Here is a 25,275-nt window from a genome sequence, read left to right on the forward strand (position 1 = left end):
CCCTGGAGCCTCAGCGTCGGCTCCCTGCGACCCTTCAGGATTTCAAGTCCGGCCGACTCCGCTCTGACCCCATTGGGGCCCTCCACCTCTGACCCGAAGTCCCGAGGACTGGGGTCCTGCCCTAAGCCTCTGACAGCTGGGTTGTCCCGGGCAGCACCGGAGGGCCCTGGAAGGAGCCTCAGCTCGCCCCTGTGGACCGCTGCAGCTTTCTGCGTTGTTGGGCCCGGGATCCTGAAGCCCTTTGGTCTGACTCCTCGGAGCTTCTCAGGAGAGAACAGCACCAGGAAAGGAGGCCTTGCCACATCCCCATGGTGCTTGGAGCTGTGAGCTCCTGGGGCCAAGGAATGTGGCTGCATCCCTGGGCCAAGTACAGCTGCGGTGGACGCAGGCTGCAGCCCTGCCCTATGCACACCTTCTTCTTCTTTAAAGGTTTATTTTATTTATTTGAAAGACAGAGTTAGAGAGAGAGGTAGAGACAGAGAGAGAGAGAGGTCTTCCATCTGCTGGTTCACTCCCCAGATGGCCGCAACGGCCGGAGCTGTGCCGATCCGAAGCCAGGAGCCAGGAGTTTCTTCTGGGTCTCCCGTGTGGGTGCAGGGGCCTAGGGACTTGGGCCATCTTCCTCTGCTTTCCCAGGCACATTAGCAGGGAGCTGGGTTGGAAGTGGAGGAGCTGGGACACGAACCGGCACCCACATGGGATGCCGACACTATAGGCCGTGGATTTAACCAGTTGTGCCACAGCGCCATTCTGACCTTGGCCTTGGTGCTTGGGTACCATAGCTGCCCTTTGTCCTTTGACTCTGTGGGGATCCTGGATGGCCTGGGAAAGTGTGTCTTAGCCAGGGGACTTCCCGCCTGTTGCTGGACAGAGCAGCGAAGGCCTGGGGACCAGGAGCCTGGGGCTTGAGGGCACACGGAGGTGAGCTCCTCCCTTCTCTGGCCAGGAACTGCTTTCCCAGGAAAACACCCGCAGGTTTTGGTGCCCGATGGGCAACCCAGCCTCCCCCAGTGTCTGGTCTTATCCCTTCCTAAGGCCTCAGGGCCTGCTTGGAGAACTCCCAATCCTTGGTTTTGTGCAGAACTTGCTGCCCCTCTCTGCCCAGTGCCTGGCGCACGGTGGTGCTTCGTAAGTGTGTGTGGGAGGGGTTCTGCCTGGGGGTTATTGCCAATCCTTCCTGGGGGCAGGCGAGCGTCTCGCTTTCTGTGCTGAGTGCTCACTCCCCTGTTTTGTGGAAGTGGCACAGGGCTGCACACCTCATCAAAGCCTGGTGCACACCAGCACCAAATGCACCTGCCTGCCGCCCCTGCTCGCTCCCTTCCCACCAGTCCAGGTGCAGAGACCCTGGGGAGATGTGTCCAAGCGGTCTTGTTGAGAGCACAAGCTATGCCTGTGGCCAAGCACAGGAATGAACGGGGAGCCCGAAGGTGTGGCTTCAATACACTCAAATCCAGACTCTCCAGACTGGAAGAGGCTTAACTCTCCAGGTTAACTCCTTCCCTTTCCAAGGCCCAGAGATGGTGACCGTTTGCCTGAAGTCACACAGCGTATCTTGGCACAAAAGTGAAATCCCACCTCTATCCCAGCCGTCTTTGGCTTTGCCTCTGCACTGCCTCCTTTGGCCATTAGGGGGCACTCATGGCAGAGTCCTGGAGTTGGCTCGCGGACCATTCCCAAGGATGCTTATTCACGCTAGAGCACACGTGATGGAGGCAGGCTGAGGCTGGGTCATGAAAATAAAATCAATCCTCCTGATAACATTTTCTTGCTGGAGCCTGGTTGAGCCTGAGTCAACAAACAAGGGCCTGAGCCCGGGCAGCCCCTGCCAGGTTGGGAGAAAGAGGAGGGGGCTCTCACGCCAGGCCTGCCTTCCAGCTGTATTAGCTCGGAGTTGATGACTGGCTGCAGGGAATGGTCGTGTGTGCAATTCAAACACACTGTGTTTTCCCATTCCCCCGGCTCCCTGCTGGGACAAGCCTGGGCTGACGGCAGCCGGCGCTCAGGGGGGTGGCGACCTCAGGGAAGGGCGCCAGCAACGTGTTTGTGGCGGGGAGGGCTCTGCCCTCCAGGGCACAGTGCAGGGAGCAGGGGTGGCCAGGCAGCTGGCCCAGCCAGCTGCTCAGCCTGGGGTTCACCCCTCTGACACAGCAGGGGCGGAGGGGCGGAGGGGCGGAGGGGGCGGGAGTCTGTTGGAGAAGCAGCCCTGTCTTCACAGTGGTCCTCAAGCTGCCCAGCAAGACTTCCCCTCCCCTGGACAGTGTCCGGCTTCTCCACCCCAGAGTCTTCTTCCCCACTGAGGGTGGGGGGCCCCGAGTCAGGTCCTGCTGAGACTCTAAGACTCTTGGGGAGCCCCTCACTCCCGGGACCCCAGCCAGGGGCTCCCCTCCTGCTCTCTGCACAGGGCCAGGCAAGGCACTCACTGGACCTGTGAACTGTCCGACTCAGCACCTCTCACGGGCTCCAGCAACCCTGGCTGGGGCAGCCCCACCCTCAGTGTTGGCCTTCCTAAGGGACTGACTCCTGGGTCCCTTGGGAAGAGGGAGTAGGGCGGGCCCCGGGAGCAGGGTGAACTCTTCCGAATTGTCCAGAAGCCCAAGAAGCACAAAGAGGGATGATGTCCGTGGTATCCCGGTTGGAGGTGAAAGTCCAGTGTGTCGAGTTGTAGGAGCAGCAAGGCAGCCAGCTGAACTGAACGTCTGGGACAGTCCTGAGCAGGGCTCGGCCCCAGCTTGCTGGTCCTAGGTCCCCTGGTCCCCTTGGAAAAGTCAGGAGAGCCACCCCCTCAATCCGGCTGCGGGGAAGGGCCCTGGGTCTGTCTGCAGAGGCCATCCTCCAGGCCCCTGGAGAGTCTGGACAGCCTTGGACTCGGGCTTCCTGGGCTGCCCTTCACCCCTGGCGAAGCCGCCGGAGGTCGCAAGTCTCTGCTGAGAGAGTGGCCATGTACTGATCTCGGGGCTCAGAAGCTGGTCACACGCGTGACCTGTGAGGCTCAGACACTGGTCACGTATGTGATCTCAAGACATGGCTGCTTCTCTGAAGTCTCTTTGCCTTTGGGGTTCAGAGCCTGCGGCAGGGCAGCCTTCCGGACGGCTCCTTCCGCCTTGGCTCGCCTGCCTTGCTCTGTCTTCCGTAGGGCGTAGAAGCTGCCCCCCATGAAGAGGGCGGCTGAGATGAGGAAGAAGCTGGACAGGTAGAAAACGTAGCTGAAGTTGTTGCTGGCGTCCAGGAGGAGGCCTGGGGGACAGAGAGCGAGTTAGAGCACCCTCAGGGCTGCCAGGCCTCCCTCCACTGAACTCTGTGCCATGTGAAAGTAGGGGTTTGATTCCTGTCTCTGTCGTCCAGGAGCTATCGCAATGCCCTGTGTCCTTTGGCCTGGGGAGGAGGAGCCTAGACCAGAAGAGAACTTAAGGACCCAGTCCCTTGCCCTTGGTGGCAGAGGTGTTTGCTGAGCCACTCCCAGGCCGCACCCTTACCTCTTCCTGGATAGCTCTCTCCACTTGTTGGCTTGGAGACCAATCTTGGAAACCACGACTCGCTAAGCCACACGTGAGTGGCAAGTCCTCCCTGTGTCCCACCCCATGCTGCTGCCAGCACCCGGGCCTGGGCAGACTTGCCTCACCCTCTCTGAGTGTCACACGTCCTCTCCTGTGCGTGTCTTACTCCCACGCCCTTCCCTCCCAGTGCAAATCACCAGAGGGGTCACAAACGTGCCTGCTCCACCAGGAGAAGCCGATCCCAGAGAGGGAACCTCCTGGGCACCTGTGACCGCACAGCTTAGGGCAGCAGCAGTTCTGTTCTGCAATTCACAGATGAAGTCGTGGCGCAGGGGAGCAAAGGAAACACAGTGGACACCTGCCGGGCGCTTCTTGCGTGCCATGCTCGCGATGAAGCTCCTGACTGCGCGGCTGGGGATCCTTGCAGCAGGCCCAGGAGGTAGATGCTGTTATCACACCCACTTTACTGACAAGAAATCAGGTGTGCGGGGCCGGCGTTGTGGCGCAGTGGGTGAAGCTGCCACTTGTGACACAGGCGTCCCGGATCAGAGCGCCAGTTGGAGTCCCAGGTGTGCTGCTTCCCATCCAGCTCCCTGCTGGCGTGCATGGGAAAGCAGCAGAAGATGCCCAAGTGCTTGGGTCCCTGCCACCCACGTGGGAGACCTGCATGGAGGTCCTGGCTCCTGGCTTCCACTTGACCATCCTTGGCCATTACAGCCTTTTGGGGAGTGACCCAGAGAACGGGAGAACTCTCTCTCTTTCTCTTGCTGTCTTTCCCTCTCCTCTCTCTGTTGCTCTGTATTTCAAATAAAAATAAATCTTTAAGGAAAAAAAAAAGAAAACCAGGTGCATTGAGGAGGATGGAGGACTCAGGCAAGTCTGGTAGGCAACCCCTGACTTAATTTTTCACCCCGAGTGCCAGTTGGGGAACAGGCCCTTGTCCCCTGGGGTACACGGGAAAATCAGAGTCCAAGTCCCTAGCTCTGGAGGTGACACTAGACTGGGCCAGCTCTGTACAGACCGTCCCCTGCTCCGCGCGCCCAGGCCTCACCTGCCAGTGGTGGAGAGATGAGGGCTGCGACGCCACTGAGGATGGTGAAGAGGCCCAGGGCGCTGGGGAACCGGTCCATGGAGACAATGTCCATGAGGACCTGGAAGATGAGGGTGCCGACGCCACTCATGGACACGCTGTACAACAGGCAGTAGCCCACCAGCACCCGGAAGTCAGCTGACACTGTGCACACCAGGTTGGTGAGCCCGTTGAGCAGGACTGCTAGGCAGAACAGGTACTTGCGGTAGCCGGCAAAGGGCGGCCGGCCCATCAACAGCCCAGCCACGGGCCGCAGGAAGATGTTGCTCAAGCCGATGATGGACATGAGCAGGGCTGACCGGTTCTCATCCACCCCGTGCCTCATGGCGAATGGGACCAGGAAGACGTGAGGCAGCGGGAAACCCATGATCATCCACATCACGCCCAGTGTGTACACGCAGTAGCCCCGGTTGTGCTGCAGGATGTCGAAGGCCAGGTGGTGCTGGATGGCCTGGCCGCAGGTTGCCAGGCAACTGTGCACAGGCGTCTTTGAAGGTGGAGGGGGACTTTCTGTGGTCTCAGGGGCCGCGTTGGTGGCCACGGGCCTCAGGAGGGCCCCGCAGATGCAGCAGTGCAGAAAGACCCCGCCGAAGATGAGGAAGGTGCCCCTCCAGCCCAGGTCCTCCAGGAGGTAGCGGGACAACAGCGGCCAGAGGGTAATGCCCAGGGAGGACCCCGCTGAGGCCAGTGCATTGGCCAGAGCCCGCCGGCGGACAAAGTAAAAGCCCAGCACCGTGATGCCCGACTGGAAGCTGAAGCTCATGCCCAGGCCTGTGGTGCGAGAGGGGAGACCAGCTCAGGGGTGTCCTGGGGCCCTGGAGCAGGCGTGCCCCCTTCTGTTCTAGCCAAGACCTGCTCCCAAGTCCCCAGGGACCGCCTCGCCACCCCCGCAGGCATCCAGCCCTCCAGTCTGCTCTCCTGAGGCTGCCAGGGACAAGCCGCTTCCTCTCAGTATAGCACCAGGCTGATCTTGTACTATAAACTTGCATCTGTTTATTTGCATTTTTATCTGAAAGGCAGAGAAAGAAAGACAGAAATTTCCCATCTTTTGACTGGCTAACTCTCCCAAATGCCCACAACAGCCACAGCCGGGGCAGGCTGAAACCAGGAGTCGGGAGCTCCAGCCAGATCACCCAGGTGGGTGGCACGGATCCAAGTACTTGAGCCGTCACCTGCTGCTTCCTGGGATGCACATTAGTAGGAAGCTGGAATCAGAAGTGGAGCCCGGACTTGAAGCCAGGCGCTCTGATACAGGCTGCGGGTTAAGTCACAAGCAGTAACTTAGCCAGCTGTGCCCTCGTGGTTACCATTTGAACAAAGAAGAGGACGGGCATTTGGCCTGGCAATTATGACACCTGCCCCATATCAGAGGGTACGGCAAACGTGAAGTCCCAGAGTTCAGGAGCAGCGATGTGGGTGCTAGGTTAGAGGGGCATAACAAGGGCACTGAAGAGCTGGTGCCGCGGCTCACGAGGCTAATCCTCCGCCTTGTGGCGCCGGCATACCAGGTTCTAGTCCCGGTCGGGGCGCCGGATTCTGTCCTGGTTGCCCCTCTTCCAGGCCAGCTCTCTGCTGTGGCCCGGGAGTGCAGTGGAGGATGGCCCAGGTGCTTGGGCCCTGCACCCCATGGGAGACCAGGAGAAGCACCTGGCTCCTGCCATCGGATCAGCGACGTGTGCCGGCCGCAGCGCACAGGCCACGGAGGCCATTGGAGGGTGAACCAACGGCAAAAGGAAGACCTTTCTCTCTGTCTCTCTCTCTCACTGTCCACTCTGCCTGTCAAAAAAAAAAGGGGGGGGGGCACCAAAGAAGCGGGGTGGAGGTGGGGTGGGGGTTCCGCTCCCAGAAGGGTTTGTGGGGAGGTGGGGCGGTTCGGAGTGCCTGGGTTCATCTCCCTCCAGTGCTGACCCTGGGAGGCAGCGGCGATGACTCGATTAATTGGGTTCTTGTCACCATGTGGGAGATCTGCTCGAGTTTTTTGTTCCTGGCTTGGGGAGTGAACCAGAGAATGGGAACTCTCTCTCTCTCTCTGCCTCTCAAATAAAGGAAGCAAGGAAAGCCCCCACGGGCCGCCATCACCCCCACACACCGAGAACCGGCCTGTTTTGGGGTCCCCTTGCATCAGGCAGCCACGGAGACACTGCTGGTCTGCACCTCCGCTCGCCTTCCTCCTGCTCGCTCTGAACCTGACACCTGCACCAGCCTTACTCCTGTCACTGCCTCTGACCCCCGGGACTCCAAGCAGGGGAGACGGGCCCTCGCTTTGACACCCTTTACTCGCTTTTTGGGGGGAGGATTCTTGAGTCTCCTTCCACCTCTCTGGTCGCTTCTTCCTGGCCAGACCTCTCGGCCTCTGCAGACCTCTCACCACCCTCATCGCCCGGTGACAGCAGGCGATCCCGCAGCTCACAGCTTCCATGCCGCTCATCTCACAGCGCTGAAGCACTGGCTCTGGCTTGGGCCTCCCGCTGAACTCCCAACTTCCCCCAGACCTGCTCCTCCCCCACCCACGTTCTCCCAATAGTCAACAGCTGCTGCATCTTCCCAGGGGCTCAGGGCGGCGAGTCTTGGTGTCCCCTGGGAACCTTGGGCCACCCTTGCCTTCTCTTTTGGCACCCCAGGTGCAGACCCCAGTCTCCCCACACCACCCTGCGCAGAGCCCCAGCCCCCTCCCACCTGGCTTCCGGCTGTGCCCCTAACCTCCCTGCCTGCGCCTCGCCCGATGCCTGCAGTGGATTCTCAGTCCCCAGCTGCACCACGCCTGAACTCGTCCCTCTGCCTGAACCTCCCCACCTCCCCACAGACCCTTCTAAGAACTGAGCCCCCACCTCCCCACAGACCCTTCTAAGAACTGAGCCCCCATCCCACCTGCACCCCCCTTTAGCCCCCTTGTTCAATTCCCTCTGATCCAGCACCCACATCCCTGCACCTGCACTTGGGGCATTTGGCATTTTGGCCTAGTTCTAAAGAGGCCACTTAGGCCAGCGCTGTGGCTCACTTGGCTAATCCTCTGCCTGCGGCGCCGGCACCCTGGGTTCTAGTCCTGGTTGGGGCGCCGGGTACTAGTTCTGGTTGCTCCTCTTCCAGGCCAGCTCTCTGCTGTGGCCTGGGAGGGCAGTGGAGGATGGCCCAAGTGCTTGGATCCCTGCACCCACATGGGAGACCAGGAGGAAGCACCCGGCTCCTGGCTTTGGGTCGGTGCAGCGCCGGCTGTGACGGCCATTAGGGGAGTGAACCAATGGAAGGAAGACCTGTCTGTCTCTCTGTATCTATAACTCTACCTGTCAAATAAAAATAAAATAAAATAAAGATGCCACTTGGACACCCACCATCTACATGGGAGTCCTAGATTTGAGTCCCAGCTCAGCTCCCAATTCCTGCTTCCTGATGCAGGTGACGGCTCAATGACTTGGGTCCCTGCCTTCCATGCAGGAACCCCAGATTGAGTGCTAGGTTCCTGGCCTCAGCCTGGCACAGCCCCAGCTGTTGCAGCTACTTGGGGAGTGTTCAGTAAGGATAGGAGATCTCTCTCCCTCTCTCCCTCCCCACCCGCTCTGGTCTTTAAATAAAATTTTTTTTTTATTTTTTTTTTTTATTTTTTTTTTGACAGGCAGAGTGGACAGTGAGAGAGAGAGACAGAGAGAGAAAGGTCTTCCTTTGCCGTTGGATCACCCTCCAATGGCCGCCGCTGCAGCCGGCGCACCGCGCTGATCCGATGGCAGGAGCCAGGATCCAGGTGCTTTTCCTGGTCTCCCATGGGGTGCAGGGCCCAAGCACCTGGGCCATCCTCCACTGCACTCCCTGGCCATAGCAGAGAGCTGGCCTGGAAGAGGGGCAACCGGGACAGAATCCGGCGCCCCAACCGGGACTAGAACCCGGTGTGCCGGCGCCGCAAGGTGGAGGATTAGCCTATTGAGCCACGGCGCCGGCTCTTGGTCTTTAAATAAAAATTAATAAAACAACAGAAGCAGCAGCTTGCCTGCCCCGTCCACCTGTGCCTGGTACTGTTTAGTGGAGATGGAATGACGGTCACCTGTGATGAAGCCTGCCGTGATGTAGAGCTGGCTGAGGGTGCGGGAGAAGGAGCTGGCCACCATGCCCAGGCTGGCCAGCACGCCCCCCAGCATCATGGTCACTCGGCAGCCAAAGCGTCCCACCAGGATGCTGCACAGGGGCCCTGTGGGGAGGAGACAGCCAGAGGTGGCAGGTGAACGAGGCGGTCAGGAGGTGGGGCGAGAGTGATGATGGGGAAGAGCTATCCAGCCCCGGAGCCTGCTGGCCTGGTTCCTGCCACAGACTGACCACATGGCCTGAGCAGGACCCCAGCCCTCTCTGTGCCTCAGTTTCCCCCCCACAGAGTGAGGGGTTGGGTTGAGTAACATTTGTTCCCCTCCGGGGTGGGGGGACAACCAGGCCCTATGCTGCACTGACCCAAAGCTGACTCCACCCAGGCGAAAGGGGGACTGGCCCACAACCTGAGTGCACACCCCTTGCTAGGGGTCTGTCGGGGTGGAGGTGCATCCCAAGGCCTCTAAAGCAGAGAGCGCGCTCTCAGCCTCTGTTCCGCCTGCCTCCACTCTGCCCCTGAAATCCTCATGAAGACGGGCCACAGTGCTCCTGCCACCTTCCAACTTGCACCCTTGGGAGGGAGACCCTCGACATTCTGCGGCCTCCTTGCACCGGTCTCTGGAATGTTCTGGAGGAAATCAGGTGGGTTCCCTTCTCCCCTCCCCCATCACCTCCAGCCACAACCAAAGTCTGCACCGGGGCCTTAGACTCCGTGTGGGAAGGGACCTGCCCCTCCCCCCACCAACTGCTTTCTGGTCAGCCCACACCTGGGAGAGCCGAAGCCAGCCAGTCCCCTCCAGTTCCACCTGGAACCTTGCAGCACCCTGGCCCAAGCACACATCACGGGGCTTGTCACGGTCCCTGTTTGCCATGGAGAGGGGTGTGCGTGGTGCGAGTCAGGTGAATGAGAGTGATGGGGACGTGAGCAGCTCATCCTGGGAGACAATCAAGGAGAGGCTGCCGATCGGTGGTCCTGGCCGCTGCCGAGGGAGAGGCCAGGCTCTGGACGTGACCGTGGCCCACACACGTTCCCCACCGCTGAGCCTCTGGTCTGATGCAGGAGAAGGTGACACTGGGAGAAGCCCTGAGTCAGGGCAGGCAGGTGGGTGGGGCCCTGGGAGGCAGGCGTTTCCTTTGCCACACTCATGTTGCAGCCGCCGTGGGCAGACCTTGGACCCTGTGCCTGCTCACTTCCCATGCCTCTCCAATGTGCAGGAGCGGGGAGGGCTCCAGACATTCAATGACACGTTCAAGTTCATCATGTCCAGGACATTCTGAGAACGCCTCGGCTAAAGGGGTGTGTATCTATCAGGGACAGACGGACACACAGGTCAAGCTGTGACTTTGGTGTGCCTGCTAGGGGGCGGTGAGCCCAAGGCTGGCCGGGCAGCAGGAGTCCCTACAGGTGCCCAGTTCCTGTGACCCAGGCTCTCCTTGGCCTGCGTGAGAGTCACCTGCGGTTCCCAATACCTGTCCTTTGCAGGCCTTTGAGGCCAGAGAGAGGGCGGCAATCTCCCCAGGGGGTAATCTCCTCCCCATGTGTGGGAAGGACCAGGTAATAACCAGTAGACTGCTGGTGCCCGCTGGAAGGAGTGGCGGGCAGCAGCCAGGGAGCTGGGGGCCGCCGAGGCAAACCTGTACATTCACTGGGAGGTTCAAGGAGTTGACCGGGCCCCCTCCATGGGGTTCCAGTCGTGGGGTCTCCCTGAGAAGTTCCCAGGAGCCAAGGGCAGGTCCCTGAACCCAGGCCTCCAGCAGAGAGCCTTCCGTGGGCAGCTCCTGCCCTGCCTCCGTGGCTGGGGTCACGGTGAGGTGGACACATTCCTAGAATTCCCAGCCAGGACCCAGAGGCCTTAGTCTGAGGCCTGCGGTGAGTGAGAGCAGGCAGAGGGGGCGGGGGCTGCCTTTGTCCCACTGCCCCAGCCCCAGCCCCTGCTTCTGGTTCTTGGTGTCTCCCTTACACCCCTGAAGACCCCAGGAGGGTCTCCAAAATGCTAATAGCTCACAGGTGCATTTATCTCCTAGTTCCTGTCTGGCCTACCTAACCGTCCCACGTGGGAGCTGGGTGGGATTCTGGGTGTCACCCCCATATCACAGAGGGAGAAACTGGGGTTCAGCGAGATCACCCTGTTGGAAGGCAGCAACAGAGCCCAGTGTGCTGGTGCTGCCGCTGGCTCCTCCCAGTTTGGCGCTGAGCTCTGCTGCACTTAGTCTGGCTCAAGTTCTCCAGCAGCTCCAAGAGGCCTCTCTAGGAAGTGTGTCTGGCCTTGCACCTGGGGTGCTTCCCACTCACCCCATCCTTGGCCCAGCCCGGAGACACAGCCCAGGCCAGCTGGACTCCAGCGGAGGGGCGGGGAGGGGCGGCCCTGCAGAAATCAGGTGAAATCTCAGGGATTCATCTGGAGGCGAGGCCAGTGGCCCAGGAGAGAGGGACCTGGGAGGCTAGGGAAGTGGTGGCTCCTGCCCCCCCCACCCCCGCCACTTCCTCCTCCCTCCCCAGCCCCCTCCCCACGCTGCTCACCCCCAGCATGGAGCATAGCCACCAGGATGGAGGGGAACCAGGAGGTCTCGCTGTTGCTGGCCTGGAAGTCACGCTGCAGGTCGGTGAAGAAGACGCCGATGCAGGAGGGGAACCCCAGGGTGAGGCCCTGGGTCACCAAGGCCGCCAGCAGAACCACCCAGGCCCAGCTGCCGTCCGCACGCTCCAGGGCCTGGGGCATCCTGTTACCAGCGCCACCACGGCCTCACTGTCACCGGGCCCACGGCCTGGGGAGGGGACAGAATAGAGCCCCGTGGTTGGCAGGCTGTCTGGCCTCCCTGCCCACCTGCCACCTGCCCTGGGAGGCTGAAACTGTCTCTTCCTTATGCTCTGGCACCAGGTGTCACCCAGGGGCACCGCCCCCTGGGAGGTGGCCAGGGCCCATGTGTTGGCTTCAGCCGCTCCTTTCACCCACTTCCCAGCCTGGCAGGAGGTGGCGGGAGGCAGGGGTGGGGCAGGAGCCAGCACTGGCACAGGCAGGTGGGTGGAATTCTTTCCAGCAGTTAAATCAGTTGACAGTCAGCAGGTGGGAGCCTCCTCAGAGCAGACCTCCGGGCTAGGGAAGTTCCTACCTCCCCAAAGGCACATGGGACACACTTCAAACACCCATGGCCAGGCTCCCCGCGCGCCAACACAGCCTTTCACAGTGCCCCAGGAACAGCAAAGTTCACTGTCAGTGCTGCTGTGAGGGCTGGAGTGACCAAGCTGGTGCTGTCTGAGTGCAGCCAAGGGGCATACACAGAGCAGCTCAATGAGGGCACCCAAGCAGCTGGCTTCAAGGAAAAGGAACAGCCTCACGGGGCGGCCCTTGGAAATCACCTTACCGTGCTTCGGCAAGGAGCACCAGGCCAAGAGTCCAGCTCTACGAGCCTGCTGAGTAATGAGCTCCTGGCAGTACACGAACAGAGACAACGGACGCTGGCACACACACAGACAAGCACAGAGACACACAGGAGACAAAGACACACGCCCAGAGCCACGGTGACACACAGACCTACACACAGCCACACAAATTCACGGAGACACACCGATACGCACGGATACATACCACAAAGACATAGACAGACACACAGTCACACTCTGTGCAGGCATGCAGAGCGCACATAAACACAGGCGGACATGCCACACAGACATGCAGAGACATACCTAGTCACACGCCGCGTGTGCACGCACACACATGCTCCTACTTTTGGCTCAGAAAGGCGTGGCGGTTCGGCACTCCACCCAGGCCACACTCATCACAGAGGCCGCCTTAACCAGGCCTCCAAAGCCCCAAGACCCCCTCCCCAAATTCACATTTCCAACTCCCTCCCTCCTAACTGGACCCACACACACCGGGGACTCCAGGCTGCAGGCGGCACAGGCGGCGGCTCTCACCTCGGCTCAGCTCAGCCAGCTGACCCCATGAGCTGTGATTCCTCCCTCTCTTTAGTCCCAGGTCCTGGGAAGAAACTCCGGAAACTACCAGAAATCTGAAACCCCCTCTTCCTGCCCAGCCCAGCACCCCACACCTTCCCCCCACGCCCAAACAGACCCTAAGCAGGATCCACCCTGTGATCCGCCTCCTCCATGGCTCCAGGAGGTGATCCCCTTCATCACAGCCTCGGGGTGCCTGCCAGCGGCAGCCTGAGCAGGCTGGCCCCTCCTGAGCCTGCAGGGGGCATTTGGCCCCAGCCATCCTTCCAGCCCCCAGCTCCCTTCTGACCCAGCTCCAGGACCCTGGGGACACCTCCCCTGTAAACTGGCTCCGCCCCTTCCAGGAGTTTGTTCCCTGGGCAAAAGGAAAGGTCACAGGCGCCACTTGATCCTCCGCCTGCCCTAACCTCAAGTTTCCACACTCGCCCCTCCCCCCGGCTCCCGGGCTCCTGGCCTTTCCCACCGACCACTTTCCCTTCGCGCTCTCAGGAGGGCCAGGGACCTGCCTGGCTTCCTCTGCCCCTTCCCCATCATGGCTGCTTCAGCCTGAGCACTGCCCAGCCCCTGACACCCTGCAGCCTTTAGGGGGCCTGGAGGCTGGACCCCAGCTCTGCTCCCTCTGCCCATTGACCGGTCCGGTTCTTCCTTCTCCTGCCCCCCCCTCCCGTGATGGAGGGCTCTCCCCTAGTGGCCTTATCAGCAGCCACTTTTCAGGGCAGCTTTTTGGGGCCCCTGACTGTGCTCCTGTGACCCTCGCCCGGTTCCCCGCCTTCCCTCCAGGAGGCCTCGGAGGGTGGGGCCGCCTGTTCCCCTGCAGCTCCTCTCTCTGGGCTTAGGAAGCGGCTGGTCCTGGGCTGCAGGCCAACAACCTGCCGCAGGTTGCTTCACCTATGCATGCTGGGAGCCCTGGCCCCCTCTGGGAGCCCCTGCAGACTTGGGCTTCCATGAGGGGCAGTCCCTTCCCCCAGCCCTAGAACGCCCAGGTCACACACATCACCTATGTCCAGTTGGCCCTCCAGCGTCCACCGCAGCCAGCTGGTGTGAGAGCGCCGGGCCTGCACCCCCGGGCCTGAGGAAGTAGGCGCAGGCAGGCAGATGCCCTCAAGGCCAGCAGAACTTACTGCTCCAGAAAGCCTGCACCTGGGGACATTCACGAGGCACGCCAGGAGCCCCCCTCCACCTTATCAGGGTCCCCCTGGCCCTCTGAGCCTCCCCCAACAAACTGCCTAAGAGGGGACCCTGCCTGCCGCTCAGACGGAACGAAGCCTGGCTTCAAATCCCCGCCCTCTGTCCGGGCAGGCTCAACCCCACTGTCTGCCCACGCCCATTCTGTCCTCCCTAAAATAAAGTCTTCTCTACTAAATGCCAGCACTGTGGCGTAGCAGGTAAAGCCGCTGTCTGAAGCGCCAGCATCCCATATGGGTGCTGGTTCAAGTCCTGGCTGCTCCATTTCTGATCCAGCTCTCTGCTATGGCCTGGGAAAGCAGTAGAAGATGACCAAAGTCTTGGGCCCCTACACCCATGTGGGAGACCCCGAAGAAGCTCCTGGCTTCAGACTGGCCCAGCTCTAGCCATTGCAACCATTGGGGGAGTGAACCAGCAGATGGAAGACCTGTCTCTCTCTGTGTCTATGCCTCTCAGTAACGCTGCCTTTCAAATAAAAAAGTAAATAACTATTTAAAAAAAGTCTCTACTTTAACTAGCCGCCTCCTCTCATTCTTCAAACTCTAACACCCTAAAACATAACATATGGTGCCGAAACCTGGGATGAAGGCAGACCGGGGCGGCTCGTTCCTACTGCCTTCCTTCCTGTTCTGTCATGTCTAGGTCCTCTCCCCTCGAGGCACCTCCTTGGGGTCACTCGGGCGGGTTTCAGAGGTGCCTCTGGGAATCGCCTTGGCCTGTCCCCCTCAGTCCCCACGTGGGCTTTCTCGTCTGCAGGTTCACGGCCACAGACTCTCTGTCGGATCTCCCTCTACGTGCAACACCAGATCTGGTTCTCAGCCGGTTGGACTGGAAAGAGGGCGGCCCTGTCTCTGCAAAGCATGCTGGGGCAGATCGGCCACTGTCCCCTGCCTCCGGCAGGTCTAAGATACACTTTGGCCCCTTTCCCTTTTGTTCTGAGAACAAGAGGAGACCTCTGGGAGGTCTAATGTGGCAGGAACTTGTCCCACTTTTGGGCGGAGTCACCTGTCTCGCAAAGTCAGGACCACGCTCTCTCGTCTCCAGGAGAAGAGTCCGCTTGCGTGGGGCCCCTCAGAGGACGCTCTAAGTGAGTGACCCTCCAGCCTCCGGGCCCATTCTACCTGATCCATGGGCTCCACACTTTCCTGCGTTCTGCCCAATACCCTCCCCTGCCTCACCTATCTATTAAAAAAAAAAATCCCTGAGCAGGCTGGGCCTAAGAGGGGGAGATGAGGCCAGAAGAGTTCATTTTCTTCTGCACTAAAGCTTGGCCAGAATTTGTCACTTTCAGCCTCCAAATTCTCGGTGACCTGGATCACAACAAACAGCCTGAGGTTCCCTACGTCCAGGCACTTCTCCTTCTCCATAACTGCCCTTCATTCCGTCACCTGTCGGATTCTCCTCCTTAGGAATCTCCCCGCCCCCCACCGTGGGGGTGCCCACCTGCTTTGAGGGATGCCTCCCCCAGGAAGCCTCGCTATCTCACACTGCTACCCTGCTCTCTTTCAGCCACACTCATGCAGGAGGAATACCTTCCCAGACACCCAGGCCAACTTACTCCCCCTCAAACTCTGCCTAGGCCCTCCCGACTTGGGCTCACCTGATCTGCCCAGGGTCTGTTCACTACGCCCCCACCTTCTTCATCTCAAACTTTGGGAAGCAGGGGAGAGAGCTGCCGCCTGCAGTACTGGTACGGGTGCCGGTTTGATCCAGGCTGCTCCACTTCCGATCCAGCTCTGGCCTGGGAAAGCAGCGGAAGATGGCTCAAGTCCTTGGGCCCCTGTGGGAGACCTGGAAGAAGCTCCTGGCTCCTGGCTTTGGATTGGCGCAGCTCCTATCTCTCTCTCTCTCTCTCTCTCTCTCTCTCTCTCTCTACTTCACTGCTATTCCAGGAGACCCCACCCCCACGTCTGATCTTGGGCAGTCCCATGATCTTGTCCTAACCAGTTCAAAGCTGCCACTCCCACATCCAAGCCACACAAAACTTTCACTTTCCTGTGGGGCTGTGTCCTCCAGGGCAGCTGTATTGAGTGCATTCGAGGGCCTTTGCCCCTGGCTCGGCCTGCTCTACGGATTCCGAGCCCCAACACCTGCAGGTGATTTTCCTTTCTTTTAAAGATTTTATTTATTGAGAGAGTTACAGAGAGAAAGGTCTTCCATCCACTGGTTCACTCTCCAAGGCTGATCCAAAGGCAGGAGCCAGGAGCTTCTTCTGGGTCTCCCACCTGGGTGCAGGGAGCAGCCGGGATTCGAACCAGCACCCACATGGGATACCAGCGCTGCAGGTGGAGGCTTAGCCCACTGCGCCACAGCACCAGCCCTGCTCCACTTTTTTTTATTTGACAGATAGAGTTAGACAGTGAGGAGAGAGACAGTAAGATCTTCCTTCCGTTGGTTCCCCCCAAAATGGCTGCCACAGCCAGAGCTGTGCCAGTCCACAGCCAGGAGCCAGGTGCTTCTTCCTGGTCTCCCATGCGAGTGTAGGGCCCAAGCACTTGGGCCATCCTCCACTGCACTCCCAGGCCACAGCAGAGAGCTGGACTGGAAGAGGAGCAACCGGGACTAGAACCCGGCACCCATATAGGATCCCGGCACCGCAGGCAGAGGATTAACCAGACGGCGCCGGCCCCCCTGCTCCACTTCTAACCCAGCTCCCTGCTAATGTGTCTGGGAAAGCAATAGAAGATGGCTGAAGTCCTTTGGGCCCCTGCATCCACGTGGGATACCGGGAAGACGCACCAGATTGGCCCAGCTTCAGCGTTGCGGCCACTTGGGGAGTGAACCAGTGGATGGAAGACCTCTCTCTGTCTCTTTGCCTCTCTTTAACTCTGACTTTAAAATAAATAAATAAATCGGCCGGCGCCGCGGCTCACTAGGCTAATCCTCCACCTAGCGGCGCTGGCACACCAGGTTCTAGTCCCGGTCGGGGCGCCGGATTCTGTCCAGGTTGCCCCTCTTCCAGGACAGCTCTCTGCTATGGCCCGGGAGTGCAGTGCAGGATGGCCCAAGTCCTTGGGCCCTGCACCCCATGGGAGACCAGGAGAAGCACCTGGCTCCTGCCATTGGATCAGCGCTGTGCGCTGGTCCCAGCGCGCGGGCCGCGGCGGCCATTGGAGGGTGAACCAAAGGCAAAAAGGAAGACCTTTGTCTCTCTCTCTCACTATCCACTCTGCCTGTCAAAAAAAAAAAAAAAAATAATAGAAAAATAAATCTGGAAGAGGGGGAGGGAGCATCATTTTCAGACGTAGCAAAAACTATTTTTTTTAAATCTTAAAACCCCATCCTTAGCCCAGTTACTATGAACACAGCACTCGTAGCCAAGACTCCGTTAATTACCAAATCTCCCGAGGCTAACCGCAAATTCACATAACCTGTCTGGTTCTCAAGCTCCCCCACCCTCTCTGTGCCTAACTCCCAGTTCTGGTAAATCGCCAGGAGCAACCCGAATGAACCACAGCAACCCCTACGACCTCTCACAGGTGCCACACTGACAAGCGGATGAACCCAAAGAGGGCTGCTGCTTCCCCGTGACTCAACCCCGCCTTGGCCGGATGCGGCTCACAAGCTGACAGAGCACCCAGAATTCAATAGTGGACATCTGACCCTTGAGACTACTGGTTCCAGAAGCCCTCCTGGCTGCCTTGGCTTGTGTCCCTTCTCACCCCTGGTAACAATGTTTTCTTGTTTATCTGGGGCCATGCACCCTTCAGCTGTTGAACTGGTTCGTCCAGTGATGCAGAACACCCCCAGACCCCAGCCGACAATACCCTGCTAAGAGGTGCTCAGTTCCACCACCACTCCAGCCATCTCAGCACTGGAGCGGGAGAGACCTCTCTTCTCACCGCGCCCCCTCTCAGCAGGAAGCAGCCACGGAGACTGTGGGCGTCCCTGTTCCCAGTTTCTCCCTCCCGCAGGGCTCTTGTCTCTGTAACACCACAGGTTTTTTTTTCTTCTTTCTCTCTACATATGTGTTAAAATGCTGGATCTGTGAGAGTGCCGGGCCTGAACCCCCAGGCCTGAGGAAGTAGGCGCAGGCAGGCAGATGCCCTCAAGGCCAGCAGAACTTACTGCTCCAGAAAGCCTGCACCTGGGGACATTCACGAGGCACGCCAGGAGCCCCCCCCACCTTATCAGGGTCCCCCTGGCCCTCTGAGCCTCCCCCAACAAACTGCCTAAGAGGGGACCCTGCCTGCCGCTCAGACGGAACGAAGCCTGGCTTCAAATCCCCGCCCTCTGTCCGGGCAGGCTCAACCCCACTGTCTGCCCACGCCCATTCTGTCCTCCCTAAAATAAAGTCTTCTCTACTTAAACTAGCCGCCTTCTCTCCTTCTTCACACCCTAAAATCTTAAAACCTGACACTTGGGACTGTCTGATGGGATTCCAAAATTCTTAGCCAGAGAGACGCCTAATTGCAGTACCCTAGGATGCCACCCTGACCCCTACCCAGGCTGGGCCAGGCCCCTTCCTGTCTACCCTCCTTCACAGGGGTGTTCACACCACGCTGGAGGGAGGTGGGGCTCCTCCCCCTGTCTGTCGTCTCCCCACCTCTCTCCTCCCTTCTACACCAGGAGTAGGGACTCTACTCAGCACAAAAGATAACACCAGCGTGACCCACCTGTGTCCCTCAGGGAGCAGGCACGCCCTGGACTCGGGGTGACCCGGTGTCCTGGCAGGCAGGTCCATCCCGGAAGAGGCCAGCAGGCTGGAGAAGCCGTCGGGCTGGCGCTCTGAGTGGTCTTCCCACTGGGCACCGTGAGTCAAGGTCACGGCCTGGTGCGTCCTGGTGGCTGGGAGGGAGACAGGACTGAGACGCTGCCTCTCACTTCCTGTGAGCGTGGGTAAGCCTGGGCTGCAGCAGCTGCCACCCTCAGCTCTCAGGGACCCCTCAGCCCAGCTGATGCTTGGATGGGACAAAAGTCCAGCTGGTGTTTCGGGTCCTGCTCTCAGCCACACAACCCCAGTCTATATTTTTAGGGCTCTCCGCCAGGTGATAGGGGCCTCTCTAGGCCCTTACAGTCCTGTCTGCCCCTGCCCGTGCCCCAGCCCCTTGGAGCTTTGCAGGCAGTCACAGGGGTGCTCTCAGGCTGGAGTTTGGGGTACACAGGCACCTGTTGTCCAGAGTGGCTGGGAGGCCTTCTCTTCTTCCCTGTTCTCTCAATGGCCAGCTCTGATGAGCAGCCCTGGGATAGGGTGGTGGCTGGGGTTGCCCTCCCCCCCCAGGTCCCACACTGAGCAGGCTTCAGGCCTTGAAGCCCCCAGCAGAGGGGCCCCCCAGAAGCATGAGAGCAGCAGGAGCCTGAGCTTGGAGCTGACGCCCCTCCTGTCCCCCACCAGACCAGGAGGGGGGAGGCTCACTGAGAGACAGAGGAGCTGGCCAGGCCCCAAGACCCCACCTCCCCTTCTCCCTGTCCTGGAGGAGCCCTCCGTGTTCCCTACTGCCAGCTGACCACAGCCTGCGGAAACCAGCTGGGCAACAGGAACTTCCTGACCTCCCCTGGCCCTGGCCCAGTCGCTGCTTCCTGCCTGGGATGTGGGGTCCAGTCGGCTTCCCCAGCCTTCCCAGCGGGGGTCTCCCTGGGGTGGGGCTTCTGAGATGCCCAGGCCAGACTCTGGGTGGTGCCTGCCCCGTCCCCCAGGCCGCGGAGGGCAGGGAGTCACTCAGGGTGCCCCAGTCACCCCAGGCTCTGGAAGCCGGCAGGGGTCTAGGGGAGTGGGACAGGGAGATTTCTGGGGCCGGGAGGCACCCCCTGAGCCACAGGTGGGGAGTGACCTTCCCGCAAAGGAACCCAGGCAGAAGATGCATTCGGAAGCAGCAGGGGCCGGCAGCGGCTCACCGTGCCTGGAAGTGGCTGCTTGGCTCCCCGGACCTGCGCATCGGCAGCGACGGCCAGGGACTGCCCGGGGAGGGCGGGGCGGGCCCGGCTGCAGGGAGACGGTGGGCGAGACCCCACCTTCCGACTCCTGGAGCGGTTCAGGGCGGGTGGGAGGAGGTCTAGCCTAGCGACGGCCCTTCCGGGGAGGCGGACTGTCCGGCGGCCCAAGCCGGGCTCTGGAGGCGGGCTAGTTGGGCTCATTTGCATTACGTTAGCATGTGATTTGCATAGCCCGCTGCACACTGCCTGGTTTGCGTTTCGATTCCCGGGGAGCTCCAGGCCCGCAGCCACGGGAGGGCAAGGCGAGAGCCAGAGAAGGAGGAGTGGGCGGGGCAGGGCCGAGGTCGAGGATCCCTCCTCTGCTGGCTTTAGCTGTCCGGGGGTCTTTCTAGTGAAACCTTGGAACCCGGAGGGCCGCATCCCGGGGATCCCCGGCAGGCAGCTGTGGACAACAGACCGGACCCCCATCCTGGGAGCCGCGCCCAGGACGCCCACCGCCTCCGCATGCGCCGCCGAGAGCTGCAGCCCCTTTCCAGCCTCTGCAAGCAGCCGGCCCGGGCGTGCATTATCAGCGTCTGCAGTTAGGGCCAGGTGTTCGGGGTAACGGTTAACACACTAGTTGGGCGGCTTCACCTGCTATGCCACAGCGGGCATCCCATAAGAGCACCGATTCAAGTCCAGGCTGCTCCACTTCCGGTCCGGCTCCCTTCTGATGGCCTGGGAAAGCAGGGGAGGATGGCCCAACTCCTTGGGCCCCTGCACCCGCGTGGGAGACCCAGAAGAAGCTCCTGGCTCCTGGCTTCAGCCTGGCCCAACCCCTGCCATTGTGGACATTTAGGGAATGAACCAGTGAACGGAAGCTCTCTGTCTCTCCCTCTCTAACTCTACCTTTCAAATAAATAAATCTTAAAAAAAAAAAAAAAGGAAAAAAGACACTAGTTGGGCATCCTACCTCCGATGCTAATGCAGACGCTGGGAGACAGCAGATGAGGGCTCAGGTACTTGGGTCTCTGCCACCCTCCTGGGGGTCAGGAATGGAGTTCTGGGCTCCTTGCAGCCTGGCCCAGCTGGGACTGTTGTGGGCATTTGGGGGCTGGACCAGCAGATGGAAGGTCTCTCTGTCTCTCTCTGCCTTTGGAATAAATATATGCATATATACATACATAAAATGACTGCATTTAGAATAATCCAGACAATGTGCTGCTGGCTTATGATACATCAGTGGGATAGAACGGAGATTAATTAACCCCTTATATTTGAGGTCCACACACACATCAATGTGGAAAGAAGAGTAGACAACTGGACATCCACAGAACAGGGGTGCAGAGCCTTTTGCCTGCCAAGGGCCGCTTGGGTACATCATACAAAATTATCAGCTTAAACATGCGCCTGCTGTATATTTATTCAATTTCCAGTCCTGCCTGTGGCTGCATGGCAGGGCCAGACCCAGTGATTTTGCAGCCCTTGTATGGCTCGCGGACTGGACATTCCCCACCCCTGGGAGAAGAATGAGGTTTGATCTCCACGTCTCACCATCTACAGAAACCCTCATGCGTCACAGACCACAACACAAAGATCTCTTAGAAGAAAGCATAGGAAGGGGCCAGTGCAACGGCGCAGTGGGTTAAAGCCCTGGCCTGAAACACCAGCATCCCGTATGGGTGCTGGTTCTAGTCCTGGCTGCTCCTCTTCTATCCAGCTCTCTGCCATGGCCTGGGAAAGCAGTGGAAGATGGCCCAAGTCCTTGGGTCCCTGCACCTGTGTAGGAGACCCGGAAGAAGCTCCTGGCTTCAGATCGGGACAGCTCTGGCCATTTCGGCCATCTGGGGAGTGAACCAGTGGATGGAAGAACTCTCTCTTTCTCTGTCTCTGCCTCTCTCTGTAAGTCTGTCTTTCAAATAAATAAATAAAAGAAAGAAGAAAGCATAGGAGTATACCTTTGTGAACATGGATTAGGCAGTTAATTAAAAAAAAACATTTATTATTTATTTATTTGAGAGGCGGAGCTGCAGAACGAGAGAGGGACAGAGAGAAAGGTCTTCCATCTCCTGGTTCACTCTGATCCAAAACCAGGAGCCAGGAGCTTCTTCCAGGTCTCCCATGTGGATGCAGGGGCCCAAGCACTTGGTTATCTTCCACTGCTTTCCCAGGCCATTAGCAGAGTGCTGGATGGGAAGTGGAGCAGCTGGGACACGAACCGGCACCCATATGGGATGCTGGCACCACAAGCAAAGGCTTAACCTACTATGCCATGTTCTTAGATATGCATTCTTTTTTTTTTTTTTTTTTTTTTTTTTTTGACAGGCAGAGTTAGACAGTGAGAGAGAGAGAGAAAGGTCTTCCTTCCATTGCTTCACCCCCTAAAGGCCGCTACAGCTGGCGCTGTGCCAATCCGAAGCCAGGAGCCAGGTGCTTCCTTGTGGTCTCCCATGCAGGTGCAGGGCCTAAGCACTTGGGCCATCCTCCACTGCACTCCCGGGCCACAGCAGAGAGCTGGACTGGAAGAGGAGCAACTGGGACAGAATCCGGTGCCCCTAACCGGCGCCGCGGCTCACTAGGCTAATCCTCCGCCTTGCGGCGCCGGCACACCGGGTTCTAGTCCCAGTTGGGGCACCTGATTCTGTCCCGGTTGCCCCTCTTGCAGGCCAGCTCTCTGCTGTGGCCCGGGAGTGCAGTGGAGGATGGCCCAAGTGCTTGGGCCCTGCACCCCATGGGAGACCAGGAGAAGCACCTGGCTCCTGCCATCGGATCAGCGTGGTGCGCCGGCCGCGGCGGCCATTGGAGGGTGAACTAACGGCAAAGGAAGACCTTTCTCTCTCTCTCTCTCTCTCTCTCTCTCTCTCTCACTGGGACTAGAACCCGGGGTGCCAGCGCCGCGGGTGGAGGATTAGCCTAGTGAGCCGCAGTACTGGCCAGATATGCATTCTTGTATCTAAGAATCCAAAGCCAAGCAACAGCAGAAAATAATGTATAAACTGGACTTTTTCAAAATTGCAAAGCTTTTGTTCTTTAAAGAACAAATCAAGAAAGTGAATAACCCAGACAATGGGGGGAAATAGTTGCAAATAATGTATCAGATAAAGCACTTGTGTGGAGAATATAACAAAGAACACAAACAACTCGACAATAAAAAGACAACCCTGACAACTGGACAGGTGCAGGTGTTGTGGCCTGCAGGTTAAGCTGCCATTTGGACGCCTGAATCCCACACTGCAGTGCCTGGTTCCAGGCCTGGCTGCTCCGCTTCTGATCCAGTGTCCTGCTGATGCACCCTGGGAGGCAAAACGTGCTGGCTCAAGTACTTGGGTCCCTTCCACCCACCTGGGAGACCCAAATGGAGTTCCTGGCTCTTGGCTTTGGCCTGGCTCTGGCTGTTGTGGGCATTTGAAGAGTGAACTAATGGACAGAGATCTCTCTCTCTGTCTTTACATTGCTCTTTCAAGTAGCTGAAAATAAATGAACATCCAAAAAAAAAAAAAAAAATAACTGGGCAAAGATCTGAACATTCTCCAAAGACATGCAAATGCCTAACAAGCGCATGAAAAGAAATTCAATTTTATTAGTCATCAAAGAAATGCAAATCAAAACCACACCCACTGGAATGGCTTAGCGCCTTCGTAGCTTAAGCAGGAGGTGGCCGCGTTTGGGCCAGAAGTCGCCCTTGCCATGGCTCCTCTTCCTGGTGTTGGTGCTGCACAGAACCAGCGGCTCTCACGTGAGGAACCCCCAGCTTCGTCTGAGGTTCCCGGGCACAAACTTGGGAGGAGGGGACCCAGTGAGGTTTGCTCCATAGTCTTTTTTTTTTTTTTTTTGACAGGCAGAGTGGACAGTGAGAGAGAGAGAGACAGAGAGAAAGGTCTTCCTTTGCCATTGGTTCACCCTCCAATGGCCGCCGTGGCCGGCGCGCTACGGCCGGCGCACCGCGCTGATCTGATGGCAGGAGCCAGGTGCTTTTCCTGGTCTCCCATGGGGTGCAGGGCCCAAGCACCTGGGCCATCCTCCACTGCACTCCCTGGCCACAGCAGAGAGCTGGCCTGGAAGAGGGGCAACCGGGACAGACTCCAGCGCCCCAACCGGGACTAGAACCTGGTGTGCCGGCGCCGCTAGGCGGAGGATTAGCCTATTGAGCCGCGGCGCCGGCCCGAGACCCCACATCTTGAGGAATTCACAGGAACCAGCCATCCGCAGCTCGGTCGCCATGGCATGCAGGAGCAACCGCCTCCACCATTTCTTTTGCTGCTCTGCCCAGCGTCCTGAACTCTGTGCACCTGTCTGGCTGTTCCCTTTCTCTAGAATCCTCCAACCTGATGGCCCCGGCCTGTGGCTGGCTGCCCTTTGAGGCTTGAGCCCCGCTGGGTGGAGTCTCCCGGAGTTCCCGGAGGCCGGGAGCTTTCCTGCTTCCCCAGCACTCAGCATCCCCGGCCCAGGATGACTACGGAGTTTCATGAGGGGGGTGCGTACGTGGGGGCACAGTCCTGCGCGCCGTCCAGCACGGACTCGTGGCTGCTGTCCCCGCGCACCCCTCCTCCGTTCCTGCGTCTGCACACTCCCAGCGCCTGGGCCTTCCGGAACTCTCTGAGCTCTAAGAACTGCTTGTCCCCCTGCCCTCTCCCAGCCCTCGGCTTCTGGCTGTGACTCTGTCCTCGGCACGGCCAGGGAGCCCTCTGCTGGGGCGCATGCTGGGGCGCATGTGTGCAGGCCTTCCTGGTGCTGCCGAGCGGCTGGGGCCCGCTCAGTGCCCTCCTATCTGCAGGCACTTCTGCTCTGGCTCCAGGGGCAGCTCCTCTGTCCTTTCTCCACCTCTGTCCGCATGCTCCCTGCCTGTACCACCACGCTCCGCTCCCCAGAGCACCTCACTTCCAGCCCTGGGAGCGGGGGGCTTCTGGTCTGCCCAGCCATGGCCCACACACCCCACAGCTCATCCCTCTGTCTCCTCGGCCGCCCCACCCCACCACGTGTGCTCCCGCCCTTAGCCGGCTGTGCGTGCCCTCACCTCCTCACCCTCCCACTCCCGCTCAGTCTGGCCCTGGTTCCCAGGTTGCACACCCTGTTCCCCTGCCCTAGCCAAGGCCCTGATGCCCCCACAGCTGCCCTAAAATGACCCGGACCATGTCACCTCCTTGTGCCCTCTCTCCACAGTGCCCAGAACACTCCAGAATCTAGCTCAGCCTCCTCCTGGCTTCTTCCCTTCTCTGTCTCCAGTCTTGATCCTGGTTTGGCCACTTCCTTGCCTCCATACAGGTGCTGTAACACTGAGTGCCACCTCCTGCAGGGAGCCCTCCCTGGTGGCCCCTGAGGTCACGGCTTCCCAGGAACCAGGACTTCCCCGGGGGATTCCCTGCCTTGGTGTCTCCAGCACTCAAGCACCCAAGGTGCGATGTGGCTTCCTGTGGTTGCTGGAACAAAGTCCCAGGGGACTGGATGACGTAAAGCCACAGGTAGGCACCATCTCACAGCTCTGGAGGACCCAGGTCCAAAATCACGGCGCTGGCAGGGTTGGTTCTTTCTGGAGGTTCTGGGAGATGAACCAGCTTCTGGGGGCTGTGGGTGGTTCTTGCTATTCCTTGGCTTCTACCTGCATCTTCTGCCTTTGTCTTCCCTCAGTGCCT

General features: G+C 59.4%; 1 protein-coding gene across 8 annotated transcripts; it reads right to left on the reverse strand.

The window, feature by feature from the left end:
* Nucleotides 1-419: 419 nt before the first annotated feature.
* SLC16A5 (solute carrier family 16 member 5) lies at nucleotides 420-19,844 on the reverse strand. Of its 8 annotated transcripts, XM_089317963.1 has the most exons (6): nucleotides 19,628-19,844; nucleotides 18,409-18,580; nucleotides 11,174-11,418; nucleotides 8,618-8,761; nucleotides 4,546-5,355; nucleotides 3,816-4,313 (listed from the first exon to the last, which is right to left on the reverse strand). In XM_089317963.1, the coding sequence occupies exons 3-6, from the start codon at nucleotides 11,370-11,372 to the stop codon at nucleotides 3,958-3,960; spliced, it is 1,509 nt and encodes a 502-aa protein (XP_089174089.1). In that variant the 5' UTR covers nucleotides 11,373-11,418; nucleotides 18,409-18,580; nucleotides 19,628-19,844; the 3' UTR covers nucleotides 3,816-3,957. The 8 variants fall into 8 exon arrangements, with proteins under 8 accessions (XP_051694362.3, XP_089174089.1, XP_089174090.1 ...); XM_089317964.1 differs by lacking the exons at nucleotides 18,409-18,580; nucleotides 19,628-19,844 and adding an exon at nucleotides 15,393-15,531; XM_070060335.2 differs by lacking the exons at nucleotides 18,409-18,580; nucleotides 19,628-19,844 and adding an exon at nucleotides 12,569-12,927.
* Between the last annotated feature and the right edge of the window lie 5,431 nt (nucleotides 19,845-25,275).

The sequence above is a fragment of the Oryctolagus cuniculus genome, chromosome 17, assembly GCF_051225735.1.
Source record: "Oryctolagus cuniculus isolate XC-2025 breed Fujian yellow rabbit chromosome 17, ASM5122573v1, whole genome shotgun sequence".
NCBI classification, from domain to species: domain Eukaryota; kingdom Metazoa; phylum Chordata; class Mammalia; order Lagomorpha; family Leporidae; genus Oryctolagus; species Oryctolagus cuniculus.

Bases quoted from the DNA above. Each gene is read 5' to 3' on its own strand.
- SLC16A5 (XM_089317963.1), bottom strand. From the start codon at position 11,372: ATGCCCCAGGCCCTGGAGCGTGCGGACGGCAGCTGGGCCTGGGTGGTT. The intron at 8,762-11,173 runs GTGAGCAGCGTG...TCCTCCCCACAG, and splicing joins GGCTATGCTCCATGCTGGGG to GGCCCCTGTGCAGCATCCTG. The intron at 5,356-8,617 runs GTGACCGTCATT...CTCGCACCACAG, and splicing joins CACGGCAGGCTTCATCACAG to GCCTGGGCATGAGCTTCAGC.